The 14,576-nt window shown below is 37.4% G+C and overlaps 1 protein-coding gene across 4 annotated transcripts in view; it reads left to right on the top strand.

The window, feature by feature from the left end:
• The first annotated feature begins 990 nt into the window (after positions 1-990).
• The window catches only part of LOC309795811 (disintegrin and metalloproteinase domain-containing protein 32-like), a 184,154-nt gene continuing 170,568 nt past the window's right edge, over positions 991-14,576 (top strand). For all 4 annotated transcript variants that reach the window (XR_014292368.1, XR_014292369.1, XR_014292370.1 and 1 more), the window contains exons 1-2: positions 991-1,097; positions 11,221-11,300. Coding sequence is in view for 1 of the 4 variants with exons in the window: in XM_082608583.1 (XP_082464709.1) it covers positions 1,040-1,097; positions 11,221-11,300 (138 nt within the window). In the remaining 3 variants the exon portion in view is untranslated. The remainder of the gene's footprint in view (positions 1,098-11,220; positions 11,301-14,576) is intronic.

The raw sequence follows: 14,576 nt of genomic DNA, 5'->3' as shown, positions 1-14,576 counted from the left end.
CTTTTCTGTGTTACCACGGGACCTTTTAGTTTGTATCTGCCGTTCTGTTAATTGGTGTGAGAGATTAACTCATTTTTGGGGATTTGAAAAGAATTAAAGGATAGTGCATATACGTAGAGACTGGGGGGTGAGTCTGGGAGGGAGGAGGCATTGCAGTCCAAGGTAATAAGGCAGTTTTCATTCAGGAAAGACCAGAAGTCGTAAGTAGTCCTAGCACTGGGGATAGAAGAAAAGAGGCAGCAGCCTGGGCTCCGAATTTAGAAAATTTTGAATACTATTGAGGAATTCGGCTAGAATTTTCTCCTGGAACATATGTACTGTAATTGTGGGCAAAAATCTTGTCCATTTCATTCATTACATGAATGAATGAATATTTATTGTACTGAGAAGTTACTGAACAAGAGCAGGCCATCACATGAATTTTAGCCAACGGTTTGGGGAGAGCCTTTTTGATTGGAGGAAAAAGTAGACACAGCCTGGTTACAAGGTGTATTTGGGCAGTGGGTATGGAAAAAAAACATAGCAGGTACTTTGCGAAGATACCAAAATCTACCCACTTTTCCCTTTCTTGGAATCGTTTTAAAATCTATCTGGATTTTTATTGTTGTTGTTGTTTTAATTAAAAAACCTCAGCTTTAGGAAATATGAATGTGTAATTCGTGTGTGTGTGTGCGTATGCGCATAGTTTTAAATTCAGCAAGTAGTGTCTGATACAAAACAGCGCACAATAAATGTTAGTTCTTTTAGGTCCATCCACATGAAGCGAAAAGTTTGTGGGGGACGATAACCGCGGCGGAGAGGGCTGGGGTGGTAGGGGACCTCCAGAAAACTGGCCATCGGGTAAAGCGGGCTGCTGGGAAAAGAGATCCCTGCGGACCCGGACGCACGGCTATAAAGGGGGCGTGCCCTACAGCCGGTTGGTGGACGGGGCGCTGAGTACCGGGCGCTCCGGTAGGTGCCGCAGTCTCGCGAGAACGCCGCTCACGGACGGCCAACGGCAGTAGGGCTCAAGTCTCCGCTGGAAGGCAGGGGTCACGAAATGTTCCGCCTAATGATGTTGCTAGCGGGGCTCCGTGGCTTGCTAACGTCAAGACCCGGTAAGCCCGAGGGTGCCCTGTTTGTTACTCCGGTAGGGGGAGGAGGAAGATTTTTCTTTTCCTTCTTCCCACGCGTACCTGCTTGGGTCAAACTGCGCCTCGACTCGATTGAAAACTCGGCGCCCTTCCCTGCTTTTAGGTTTCTTTTGCCAGTCAGGAAAGCGGGCCGTTTTTAGGCGCTCCGTAGGGATACAGAACTGACTCACGAGAGAGGAAGATACTTTTAATAAGCTCAAGGACTAAATCTCTGATTCTCTGACTCTCTGAATCTGGGTTTGGGGCAGCCATTTTTTGTAGGTCTGTTAGGCACTCACAAAACTACCTCAATTTCTTGCGCTCAGAAGCACCCCAGAAACTTCATGAACTCTACTCAAACTCCAGAAAACTGCGTCTCCTCAGATATCATCTGTTCCAGTATAATTTGTCCTGCATTCAATAACTTGTCCTGCAACACCAAAAAAATATTCGATTGCTGACATTGTGACAATACGGGGAACGGTTACAGAGAATCCTCAAAATTTTAAAATATATTAAGGAGGGATTTAGATGCAAGTAAAATTTTAAGATATGTTCTTATTTTCCTTCCCTTTTTATACACTGTTCTGAATCTTCCCATTCTGTGTCAGTACATGGAATATCTTGTCTTCTCCTCCCCCATCTGCATAGTGTTCTGTGGCTTGGAGGTACCACAATTTATCAGCCAGTTCTCATTAAAGGACTATCGGATTGTTTCCAGTCATTTTGCTGTTACATGCTACACTGCTGAACTCGGACGGCACCCCCCGTTCCCCCCACAAAATACCCTAGACCGGGTGGCTTAAACAACAGAGATTTATTTTCTCAGTTCTGGAGGCAGGAAGCCTGAAATCAGGGTGCTCTCCTAGTGGGGCTCTGGTGAGGTCTCTCTTCCTGGCTAGTAGACCGTTCCCTTCTTGCTGTGTACTCACGTGACCTCTTCTTTGTGAGCAGAGAGAAAGAGCAAACTCACTTGTCTCTTCTTACAAAGGCGTGAAACCCATCGTGAGAGATCCATCTTCATGATCTCATCTAACCCTGATTACCTCCCAAAGATCCCATTGCTAAATACCATCACATTGGGGGTTAGGGCTTCAATAGGAAAGCTGTGGGGGGAGACACACCTTCACCATAACACCTGCAACATTTAAATACAGTGTTTCTGAAACTTTTCGGAATGTTTCTTACAGCAAAGAAATGAACAAAAATGTAACTTATTGAAGTTCTCAGCTTTTATGTTTTGCTTATATTCGTCAGTATTTGTCATATTAGAAATTAATGTAGAAATTTAAGAATTTTTATGAATTCGTTAAAAAACAACAGTAATGTTACTGAACTCAGGTTTGGCTGCTCGTGGCTCGAAAGCCAGTACTCGAGAGACAGGTATTGGTAGGAAAGGAAAGGTTGCTTCATTCAGGAGGCTGGCCACCTGGGGAGAAGGTAGATGCGTGTCCAAAACCCAGCTTAGTTGTTGATCAGGGGGCAAGAGCTTTGAAAGGGGAGTTTCAGGGATGTATAGGCAGAGGGAGGGGGCTACGACCTGCAGAACACCACAGTCAGCTCCCACAATCATGAAATTGGTCATGTGGTGGTCTGATCAGTGTCATCTTGATTAAATTCAGTTAATCTTCAGTTCCAGGGTTGGTTCCCATTTCCTTGAGGCCAGTTCTTGGAATTGTGCAAGATGGAGCAGCTTATGTCTTGGCTGCAGTCTGGTCATCATGTAGTTAACTTCTCCCACCTGGTGAGGGTTTCAGTGTCTGAAAAACAGCTCAAAGGACATGGCTCAGAATATTATCTATAGCTCTTGAAGAGGAACTAAAGGTCCTTGACTTTGTTTAGTGGCTAAACTGTTATTATTTTGTCTTGTTTGACTGCTTTCCTTTGGTTCTGCATTTTTTTTCACTTCTCTGATTGAATGTATTCTTTGACTAAAGTTTTTCTACAGACAAGAGGCAGGCAGAGGACATTGGGTGGGTGGGTGGGGGTTCTGTCCTGGGAAAGCCCCATAGGGTCCCGCTCAATTACAGTAATAGACCTATTATATGTTAACGTAACACATTTAAAAAATAAAAACTGTATTTTCCAAAATAAAGAATTTAGAGTGGCATTGTTTTACATTTTTGTGAATCTCTTTAAGGTTTGGTTTAATAGATGACAGCTAGATTCTCATATCTACTTCTGCATTCAGTGTGTTGCCAAATGTTTTGTTTGAAGTATATGAAAAAAATCCAGCTTATGTAGTTGGAAAAGGGAGTAGTTTATGAGCCTTTTCAGGTAACTACCAGTATTCCTCTTTGGATACTGCGCCAAATGCACACTTGATAAATGGTAAAGTTTAGTTGCAATGTGGAATCTAAAACATATCAATGAATTTTTCTTAATATGTTATGTTAAAATCCATTGGTCTATTTTGAACTTTAATGGGTATTTTACCCATCTGCTTTTTTTTAATGCATTACCTTTGTTTTTTTCTTTTTTAACATCTTTACTGGAGTATAATTGCTTTACAAAGGTGTGTCAGTTTCTGCTTTATAACAAAGTGAATCAGCTATGCATATACGTATATCCCCATATCTCCTCCCTCTTGTGTTTCCCTCCCACCCTCCCTATCCCACCCCTCTAGGTGGTCGCAAAGCACTGAGCTGATCTCCCTGTTTCACATTTGGTAGTGTATATATGTCAATGCCACTCTCTCACTTCGTCCCAGCTTACCCTTCCCCCTCCCCGTGTCCTCAAGTCCATTTTCTACGTCTGCGTCTATATTTCTGTCCTGCCCCTAGGTTCTTCAGAACCAATATATTTTTTTTTAGATTCCATACATATGTGTTAGCATATGGTATTTGTTTTTCTCTTTCTGACTTATTTCACTCTGTATGACAGACTCTAGGTCCATCCACCTCACTACAAATAATTCAGTTTTGTTTCTTTTTATGGCTGAGTAATATTCCATTGTATATATGTGCCACATCTTCTTTATACCTTTGTTTTAAAATTATTTTAAATTGTGGTAAAATATACAAAACATAAAATTTACCATCTTCAACCATTTTAAAAACGAATAAACTTCATTTTTTAGAGTGTTTCAGGTTCATAGCAAAACTGAGAGAAAGGTACAGAGATTTCTCACATACCCCTGTCCCCACACATGTACAATCTCTGCTATAGACATCCTGCTCCACAGTGGTATGTGTGTTAGAATTGATGATCCCACACTGGTACATCATTATCACCCCAAATCTATAGTTTACCTTAGGGTTCACTCTTGGTGTTTTACATTCTATGGAATTTGACAAATATATAATGACATGTATCCCCCAGAGTAGTTTTGCAGCCCTAAAAATCCTCTGTGCTTCATCTATTCATCTCTCCCTTTCCCCTAAGTCCTGGCAACCACTGATCTTTTTACTGTCTCCATAGTTTTACCTTTTCCAGAATGTCATATAGTTGGAATCTTACAGTATGTTGCCTTTTTCAGATTGGCTTCTTTCACTTAGTAATATGCATTTATGGTTCTTCCATGTCTTTCCAGGGCTGCATAGCTTATTTCTTTTTAGCAGTGAGGGATATTCCATTGTCTGTATATACCAGTTTACTTATCCATTTACCTACTAAAAGACATCTTGGTTGCTTTCAAGTTTTGACAGGTATGAACAAAGCTACCATAAATATCTGTGTGCAAGTTTTTGTGTGGACGTAAGTTTTCAGCTCCTTTGGGTAAATACCAAGGAGTGCTATTGCTGGATCATATGGTAAGGATATGTTTAGTTTTTAAAATTAGTGTCTTTTTGTTTCAGTACGAAGAACTCTCTTTAACATTTCTTGTGAGGCCATTCTAGTGGTGATGGACTCTAACTTTTTTTAGGAAATTCTTTATCTCTCCTTCAATTCTGAAGGACAGCTTTGCTGGGTATGGTATCCTTAGGTGGAATTTTCTTTCTTTCAGTACATTGAATATACTATCCCACTCCATTCTGGCCTGCAAGGTTTCTGCTGAAAAATCCACTGATAGTCTTATGGGAGTTCCCTTGTACATAACAAATTGTTTTTCTCTTGCTGCTTTTTTTTTGTAGGGGAGTACCCGGGCCTCTCACTGTCGTGGCCTCTCCCGTTGCAGAGCACAGGCTCCGGACGCGCAGGCTCAGCGGCCATGGCTCACGGGCCCAGCTGCTCCACGGCACGTGGGATCTTCCCGGACCGGGGCACGAACCCGTGTCCCCTGCGTCGGCAGGCGGAGTGAGCTGTGTTTTATGGTTTGTTTCTAGTGAATAAAACGTGGTCAGGATGATGGGATGTCTCTTGTGAGATTCAGATACAGAAAGACTGTGTCTTTTGTCCTGGGTGCCCGCTTTCAGTCTCTCTTTTTCTGAGCCCTTGTTCTGAGGGAAGCAAGTTGTCATGTTATGGAGAGGCCTGTGTGGCATGGAACTGAGCTTTCTCATTAACAGCCTGGAAAGACCCAACGCCTGCCAACAGCTAAGTGCATGAGCTTTGAAGTGGATCCTATGCCAGTCAAGCCTTGAAATGGTTGCAGCCCTGGCCTACAATTTGACTGTAGCTTTGTGAGAAACACTGAGCCAGGGGCATTCAGTTAAGCTGTGCCCAGATACCTGACCTAAGGACACTAGTGATTAATAAATGTTCACTATTTTAAGCTGCTAAATTTTGGGATAATTTGTTATGCAGCAATAGATTACTAACACACCATCCTTCAGCCTATTCTCAACATGAAGTTTTCTTGTTAAAATCTAAGTCAACTCATGTCCGCCCTCTGCTCAAAATCTTTCAATGGTTTCTTATCTCACCAAGAATAAAAATTAAAGTGCTAACTCTGACCTGTAATGCCCTACAGGATCTCAGCAGCTTGTCTCCTCTCTGGCCTCACCCCTTACTCTCTTCCTCACTGCTCATGCTACTCCAGCCACAGTAGCTCCCTTGCTGCTTTTCAAACATGCCAGGCAGTTCCTCCCAAAGACCTTTACGCTTGATACTTTTTCTTCCTGGGATGGTCTGCCAAAGATATTCATTTGTTCCCCTCCTCACCTCTGTCAGTTCTTTGCCCAGATGCCATCTTCTCAGTGAGCCCTATTTAAAACAGAACTTCACCTTCATCAGCCTCTGTTCTAGCACGTGATTCTATGGGCTGGTGGGGCTGTTGTTCTGGTTTGGACTGGCTTAGGTAATCTGTGGCTCATCGGTGCTCTTTCCTGGATCTGTCATCAGCTCCTGAGTTGGTTGGCAGCTGGATGATCCAGATGGTCTCACGCACTGGTCTGTCTGTTGGACTGTGTTCAGCTAGGGTCCCTTGGCTCCCTTTCACACAGTCTCTCACCCTCCTGTAGGCCAGCTCAGGCTTGTTTACATGTGGTTTCAGGATTCCAAGGCAGTGAGAGGGCAAGCCACAGTGCACAAGCACTTTTCAGGTTTGCTTCTGTTACATTTGCTATTACCTAATTGACCAAATTAAGTTACATGGCTAAGTCTAGAGTTAGTTCCTAAGAAGTATACCAATGGGAAAGAATACTTTCTATTGTATCTATCACATCTGATTTCTGTTTTAGAGCTTTTCTAGAATCTCTCAACAATGATCACACTTCCATCGTTAGCTTATCTTCCAGAAAATTGTTTGAGACCTCTTAGCTGTTGATAGCACCTTTCCTTTGTCTACTTTTAGAGGGTTTTCACTGAGAGAAGAGGTAAACATGTAGTGAGTTAGCCACCTTTAATCATAAATCATATTATGGATGTTAATCCTTTGGCTTTTTTTTTTTTTTGCGGTACACGGGCCTCTCACTGTTGTGGCTCCTCCCGTTGCGGAGCACAGGCTCCGGACGCGCAGGCTCAGCGGCCATGGCTCACGGGCCCAGCCGCTCCACGGCATGTGGGATCCTCCCGTACTGGGGCACGAACCCATGTCCCCTGCATCGGCAGGCCGACTCTCAACCACTGCACCACCAGGGAAGCCCAATCCTTTGGCTTTTATACTTTGTATTTTCTTCCAGTCTTTCCTACATCTTTAAAGATTTTTAAAAGATTTCTATGTATGCAAATATGTTTATCTTTTCCTTTAAGACTTCTGGGCTTTGAATCTTAATCGATTTTGAATATATATGTATTTATGTACATATTATATAAGAAACATATAAATAAATTTTATTTATTCTTTATATATATATACATATGTATGGATCCAACTTAATTACTTTTCAAATGGATATTCAGTCTTCCTGCCACTATCCATTGACTATATTTCCCCCAGTGATTTGAAAGCCTACCTTTTTATATATCCTATTTCATTAATTTTTTTTGATGATGCCTATTTCAGTTGATTTAATTATAGTAGTTTAGAGTTTTTCTATTGATTCTCTAAGTACTTTTAAGTAGATATATCATTTGCAAATAATGACATATTGTTTCTTCCTTTCTAACATTTATGCCCTTCTTTCTTGTTATCATTTTATCATATTAACTAGGGCATTCAGAACATTTTTGAAAATGGCAGTGATAATAGACTTTGTTACCTAGTTTTATTTGAATTTCTCTGTAGTATTTCATAATTTACAATTTTTAATGTTTGCTTTTTGGTACATTTTCTAGTTAAGGCAATTTCCTTCTATTTCTAGCTTACGTCCCTCTAATTTTCTTTGTCAGAAAATTTTGGTCAATTTCTATTTTTTTTTTTTTTTTGAGCATGTGAACTTTAGAATCATCTTATGTTGTTTCAAAAAAGTCCTGTGGACTTTTCCATTGGATTTCATAAAATTTATAAAGTAATTTAAAGAAAATTGCTATCTTTATATTCCAAGAACTGAATATAGCTTTCAATTTATTTGACTATTTTTATGAACCATTTTAGAATTTAAAGTTTTTTTTAAATTTAACTTATATATTCCTTTAGGAATTTATTTACATGGGTATTTTACACTTTTTGTTGTTATTGTAAATGGTTATTTTCTAACTATTTTATTTGTGTATAGGAAAATGATTGGTTTATGTGTTTTGTTTCTAGTCACATTACTAAATCCTCTTTTTAAAATAATAGTTATGATGATTCTTTTGGGTTTTCCAGATATATAATATCACATACAAAGGAATGTTAGGATCACAAAACCTTAGAAAGTACCAAAGAGACAGGTTTAGATGCTACATAGATGCTACAATGTGGCTAGGGTCACAACGCAGGGAAGAATATCTAGTGACACTGTGGGAACTATACCGGAAGAGTATTCTATTGAAAATACCACTGTGGTGTTTGGTCTAGGCAGCAGAATGTCTGTCCCAGCAGTCCAAAAGGACATCTTTGGGGTCATTATTCTATCTACCACAGACAGTGAGATTTTTAGGGTCCAGGTAGAAGAAGAACCAGATGATAAAGATCTGAGGCATCTGAGGCAATATGATTGGTGAAGGTATACTGTCATCACTACTAAGCAAAAATGGAAACTTGCTCCTAGCATATCCTGCTTATTGGGATAGAGAAAACAGCACCTTTTTCTATGAATGGCTACATACAGGTGCCAATGCCTGTGTTGATTTGGTTCAGTAAAGAGACCATATTTGGAACAATATTAGTTATTGCAATCATTACCTGATTACACTTAAGACAACTCATTGTCATTCTCTATTGCTTATCTATCATTTGCGCAGATCAAACAAGTAAAATAACAGAAATCATTGCCCTTGTATATACTTTCTTGGTACAGAAGGATTTTTGGTTTAATGTTTTGGTGATGGTGCAGGTGATATTCAGAGGTTTCCATTTGGCCCTCCCTACCATAACAATCCTCATTCTATGGGTCGGGGAGACAAGATGGGCATTCCACAAGTTACTGATTATATCTGTTTTGACACACTGTTCCGTAATTGGGCAGATTATGATAGGATGAACTTGTAGACCCATGAGTGTGTTCATAGATGTGAACCTAATAACTTACATTCATCACCTGACTTCTTCTGCTAATCATATATCTTTTCCTGAAGTGGACCACAGTCTTATTTTAGGTACTCAGAAATCATCATTAGGGGACTTCTTCAGTGGCCCAGTGGTAAAGAATCCACCTTCCAATGCAGCTGACATGGCTTCGATCCCTGGTTGGGGAACTAAGATCCCACATGCCATGGGGCAGCTAAGCCCATGAGCCACAACTACTGATCCCGCATGCCGCAGCTAGAGAGCCCATGTGCCCTAAACTACAGAGCCCATGCACTCTGGAGCCCGAGCGCCAAAACTAGAGATAGAAAATCCACATGCCACAGCTATAGAGCAGCCTGCACGCTGCAACTAAGGGCCCGAGTGTCACAATGAAAGATCCTGCATGCTGCAATGAAGATCCCACATGACGCAACCCAACGCAGCCAAAAAAAAAAAAAAAAAATCATTATTAGTTTAAAGCCAGTGTTTAATATTCCACCAAAGGTCTGAGTAATTGGGTTTTGATTTTGTGGATCCAATCTGAGAATTTTTCTTTCTTTTTTTTTTTGATAACAGAAAAATAGCTTATTAATGCATACAGCATGCATCATGGGAGAAACTTAAACCAAAAGTAACTCAAAATGGCAGCTTTGAGTTCCAGCTTATCTTCAACAGAAAACATTAAATTTGTAGAGAAGTGACAGACACAGGAAGGCAGTTTTAGGCTTCCAAGGGCAGCAAACTGGGAAGGTGAATATATGGGTGAAAACTAATGAGGTAAAGTTTGTTCATAGATTACTCTGGTCCTGCCTCTGGGCTGATAAGAGTCTGTCTCCAGTATGAGAATTTTTCTTTAGGTTGGTCACTTCATCCTACTCACATTTACTGATATGACTGAGATATTTAATCTTAGTGCTTCTTATTTATATCATACTTTTCTGATTTCATGCTTTTTTTTTGATAAATGTTTTTCACCATAAAAATCTGTGACTTTTTCATTTATTTTCTGGATGCCTTGTGTTTGTATGCTCTTTTTTTTTCTTAATTTGGAATATTTATAATCTGTTTTATATAATAGATTTAATTTTTAATTTAGGTAGTAACTAGGGATTCCTCACTGTGAGTGTAAGGAAATTTATTTCTTACTACTTCTTTCCACCTCGTGCTCTCCTCTTTATTATATGACTATAGCTTTAAAAAATCTTAGTGCTTTTATACCATTAAACAATATGTTTCTACTTTTACCACTTTATTTTCAGCTTTTTAACATTTTTGGGAACCACACTGCAATAAATTTAAGGAAAACAGTATTCACATATGGTAATTCTCTTCTTCTGCTACCCTTCCTGACATTATTGAATATGTTGTTATGTCTTTATCATCATAGTTTATAACACTTGCATCCTATTAAATAGTGATGATTCCCACCATTGTTTTGGCCTATATTCTATATTTAAGTTTATTTTAATGCTCACAGCTAGGCCTTTTACCTCAACTCTATTGATGCCTTTATTGGGAGAAGTTTGTCTGCCTTTTGTGACAGGCACTTGTGAACTATTTTCCTTGATTTTTTGCTTGTAAATAGCTGTCCCTTGCCTGTATATTTGAATGACAGTTTTGCTGGGTATAAAATTCTTGGGTCCACACTTTCTTTTCCTGAATATTTTTTTAAAGACATAGTTCTTCAGTTTTTTAACATTGAATAATGTTTTTAAAGAATCTCAAGCCAACCTGCTTTTCTCTTCTTATGCCCAATATGATTTTCACTTTTCCTTTTTGCTCATATGCCCATAGGATTCTTTCTTTATCTTAGACATCCAATAAGTTTAGTAGAATATGTCTCAGTTTTAATTAATTGTTATCAGTTATTCCTGAAATGCAGTGTACTTTCTAGTCTATTGTTTCAAATCTTTTATTTCAGGAAAGTCTTCTTGAAGTATATATTTGATATTTTTTAATTCATTTGTTGACTTTTCTTCAGGAACAGCAAATTTTGTATAAGTTGAATACCTCCCCATGCCCCCTTTTAGTGTTTCATAGCTATCTTATCTGTTTTTAAACAAAGTGTTTTCAAGATTTCTATAGGAGTACACAGTGATGACTCATATTTGCATAAGCAAGTCTTATAAAAGAACCTGAACAAATATTTAGTCAAGTTTAAAGCACAGTTATTAACTGGTTTTTTTCTTTCTTCAGGTTTTCAAAATTCATTTCTACAAATTATATTTCCAGAGAAAATCCAAGCAAATACAAGTGATAATTCAAAAGTAGAAAATGTAAGAGATTTTCCATAATGTTGTTATATGAAATTTCTTTTTTTTTTATTACATAGCAGTGAAATACATCAATTCCATTATAGTATGAATATAACTAACCAATATTACTATTGATAAGGAATTTAAAGTTTTGATGGTAAAAGCAAACATATAAATCAGAATGTTCTAATTTGTCTAACATTTGTCATTTCCTGATGGTAAAACCATTTTTTAAAGTACAAAGAGAGAATATAATGTAAAAGAATTAGGGTATTATCTGAATGGTATCTAGATGATTCAAATGAAGAGAATAATTTTCTCCAAAATGGTTAAGGAGAATCTGTTTTAACTAAAACCTGCTTCCTCAGTCTCTACCCTTGTACCTACCAGTTCTCAGAGAATATAAACCCTTTCTTCTATTAATTTTGTTAGAAAGGGCAATATTTCATCCTATTCATTGATTTATTTTACAGATATTTCTCTGGACTTGTGTGCATAACTACATGCTAAGAGCCTTAGGAGATAAAAAAAGAAATACAAAAAAGCAAGCCTTGCTTATAAGTGGCCAATCTTTTGATAACACTTTATTTTTACCAGTTTTAATGAAGTATAACGTATACACCACAGAATTCACCCATTGTCAGTGTACAACTCAATGATCATTAGTACATGAATAGAATTATGTAAACATTACCACAATCCAGTTTTAGAACATTTTGATTGCCTTAAGTTCCTTCCTGCCTATGTGCAGTTTTCCTCTGCTTCCATCCCCAGCCCTTGGCAACTGCTGATCTGTTTTGTGTTTCTATAATTTTGCATTTTCTAGACATTTCATAAAAATGAAATATGTGATATGCAGGACTTTGGATTGAGCTTCTTTCACTTAAGATTATCCATTTTGCAACATTCATCAATACTTCATAAATTTTTTATTTTTTAATAGATGTGGATAACACATTTTGTTTATCCATTTACCAGTTAAATTCAAGATTGTTTTCAGATATTGACTATTTTGAGTCATTCTGCTATGAATATTTGTGTATGGACATATAGTTTTCTTTCTCTTGGGTAGATTCTTAGAAGTGAAATTGCTGTGTCGTATGGTAGGTTTATGCTTATCATAGTAATAAACTGCCACACTATTTTCCATAGTGACTTATTAGTTTACATTTCCCATCAGCAATATATGATGATTCAGTTTTTCCACATACTTGTCAACACCTGATGTTGTCTGTTTTGATTAAATTTATTCTAACAGGTGTGTACTGATACCTCATTTTAGCTTATATTTGCATTTCTCTAATGAAAAATGCTGTAGAGCATCTTTCATGACCTACTAGCTATCTAAATACCTTTTTGGTGAAATGTCTATTAAACTATTTGCCCATTTTAATTTTTTAACCTATTATTATTTTTAACATATTTATTGGGCTATAATTAGTATATAATATTATATTAGTTTCAGGTGTACAATGCAGTGATTCAGTATTTTTTTACCAGTATTTTCAGATTACCACAATAAGTCCAGTTACCATCTGTTACCCTACAAAGTTGGTATACAATTATAATTATTTTTAAAAATTTATTCATCCTGGTATATATGTATATATTTATTTACTGAAGTATAGTTGTTTTACAATATTGTATTAGTTTCAGATGTACAGCATAGTGATTCAGTATTTTTACAAATTGTCCTCCATTATAGGTTATTATAAGATAATGGCTATAATTTCCTATGCTATACAGTATATCCTGTTGCTTATCTATTTTACATATAGGAGTTTGTGTCTGTTAATCCCATATCCCTAATTTGTCCCTACCTGTTTCCCTCTCCCCTAGGTTTGTATCTGTTAATCCCATATCCCTAATTTGTCCCTAGCTGTTTCCCTCTCCCCTAGGTAACCACAAGTTTGTTTTCTATATCTGTGAGTCTATTTCTGTTTTGCATATACATTCATTTATATATTTTAGATTCCACATGTAAGTGATATCATAAGTATTTTCTTTCTGTGACTTATTTCATAAGCATAATATTCTCTAGGTTCATCCTTATGGCTGCAAATGGCAGAATTTCATTCTTTTTTATGGCTGAGTTATATTCCATTGTGTATATATATATATATATATATATATATATATATATATATATATACTACATCTTCTTAATCCAGTCATCAGTTGATGGGCACTTGGGTTGCTTCCACGTCTTGACTATTGTAAATGGTGCTGCTATGAACATTGGGGTGCATGTATCCTTTCAAATTAGTGTTTTGTTTTTTCCAGATATATACCTGAAGTGGAATTGCTGGATCATACAGTAGTTCTATTTTTAGTTTTTTTGAGGAACCTCCGACTGTGTTCCACAGTGTCTGCACCAAGTTACATTCCCACCAACAGTGTACAAGTATTCCCTTTTCTCCATATCCTTGCCAACATTTGTTATTTGTAGACTTTTTGATGATAGCCATTCTGACAAGAGTGAGGTGATATCTCATTTTTGTTTGTTACAGTATTATTGACTATATTCCCTATGTGTACCTTACATCCCCTGATTGATTGATTGACTGATTTTTAAATTGCAGTATAGTTGGTTAATAATATATTAGTTTCAGGTGTACAACATAGTGATTCAATATTTTTATAGATTATACTCCATTTAAAGTTATTACAAAATAATGGTCACATATCCCTGTGTTGTACAATATAATCTTGTTGCTTACTTATTTTATACATAGTAATTTGTACTTTTTAATTCCATACCCTTATCCTGCCCCTCCCCACTTCCTTCTCCCCACTGGAAGCCACTAATTTGTTCTCTATATCTGTGAGTCTGTTTCTGTTTGTATACATGGTACAATCACCATGGAATACAGTTGGAGATTCCTCAGAAAAACTGAAAATAGAACTACCATATAATTAAGCAATTCCACTTCTGTATACATATCCCAAAAAACCCCTGAAAATGCTAATTCGAAAAGTTACATGCACCCCAATGTTCTTAGCAGCATTATTTACAATAGCCAAGATATGGAAGCAACCTAAGTGTCCACCAACAGATGAAGGGATAAAGATATATACACACACACATACATATACATACAATGGAATATTATTCAACCATAAAAAGAATGACGTTCTGACATTTGCAACAAAGCAGATGGACTTAGAGGGTATTATGCTTACAGAAATAAGTCAGTAAGGTAAAGACAAATTCTCTGTGTTATCACTTATATGTGTAATATAAAAAATAAAACGAATGTCTGTAACATTGAGTGTATAACAATGATATCTCATTGT

Source organism: Mesoplodon mirus (genome assembly GCF_964341445.2).
Source record: "Mesoplodon mirus genome assembly, chromosome: 20".
Taxonomy (NCBI): Eukaryota; Metazoa; Chordata; class Mammalia; order Artiodactyla; family Ziphiidae; genus Mesoplodon; species Mesoplodon mirus.
Note: the sequence above shows the minus strand (reverse complement) of the source record. Positions and strands in the feature narration are given on the sequence as shown.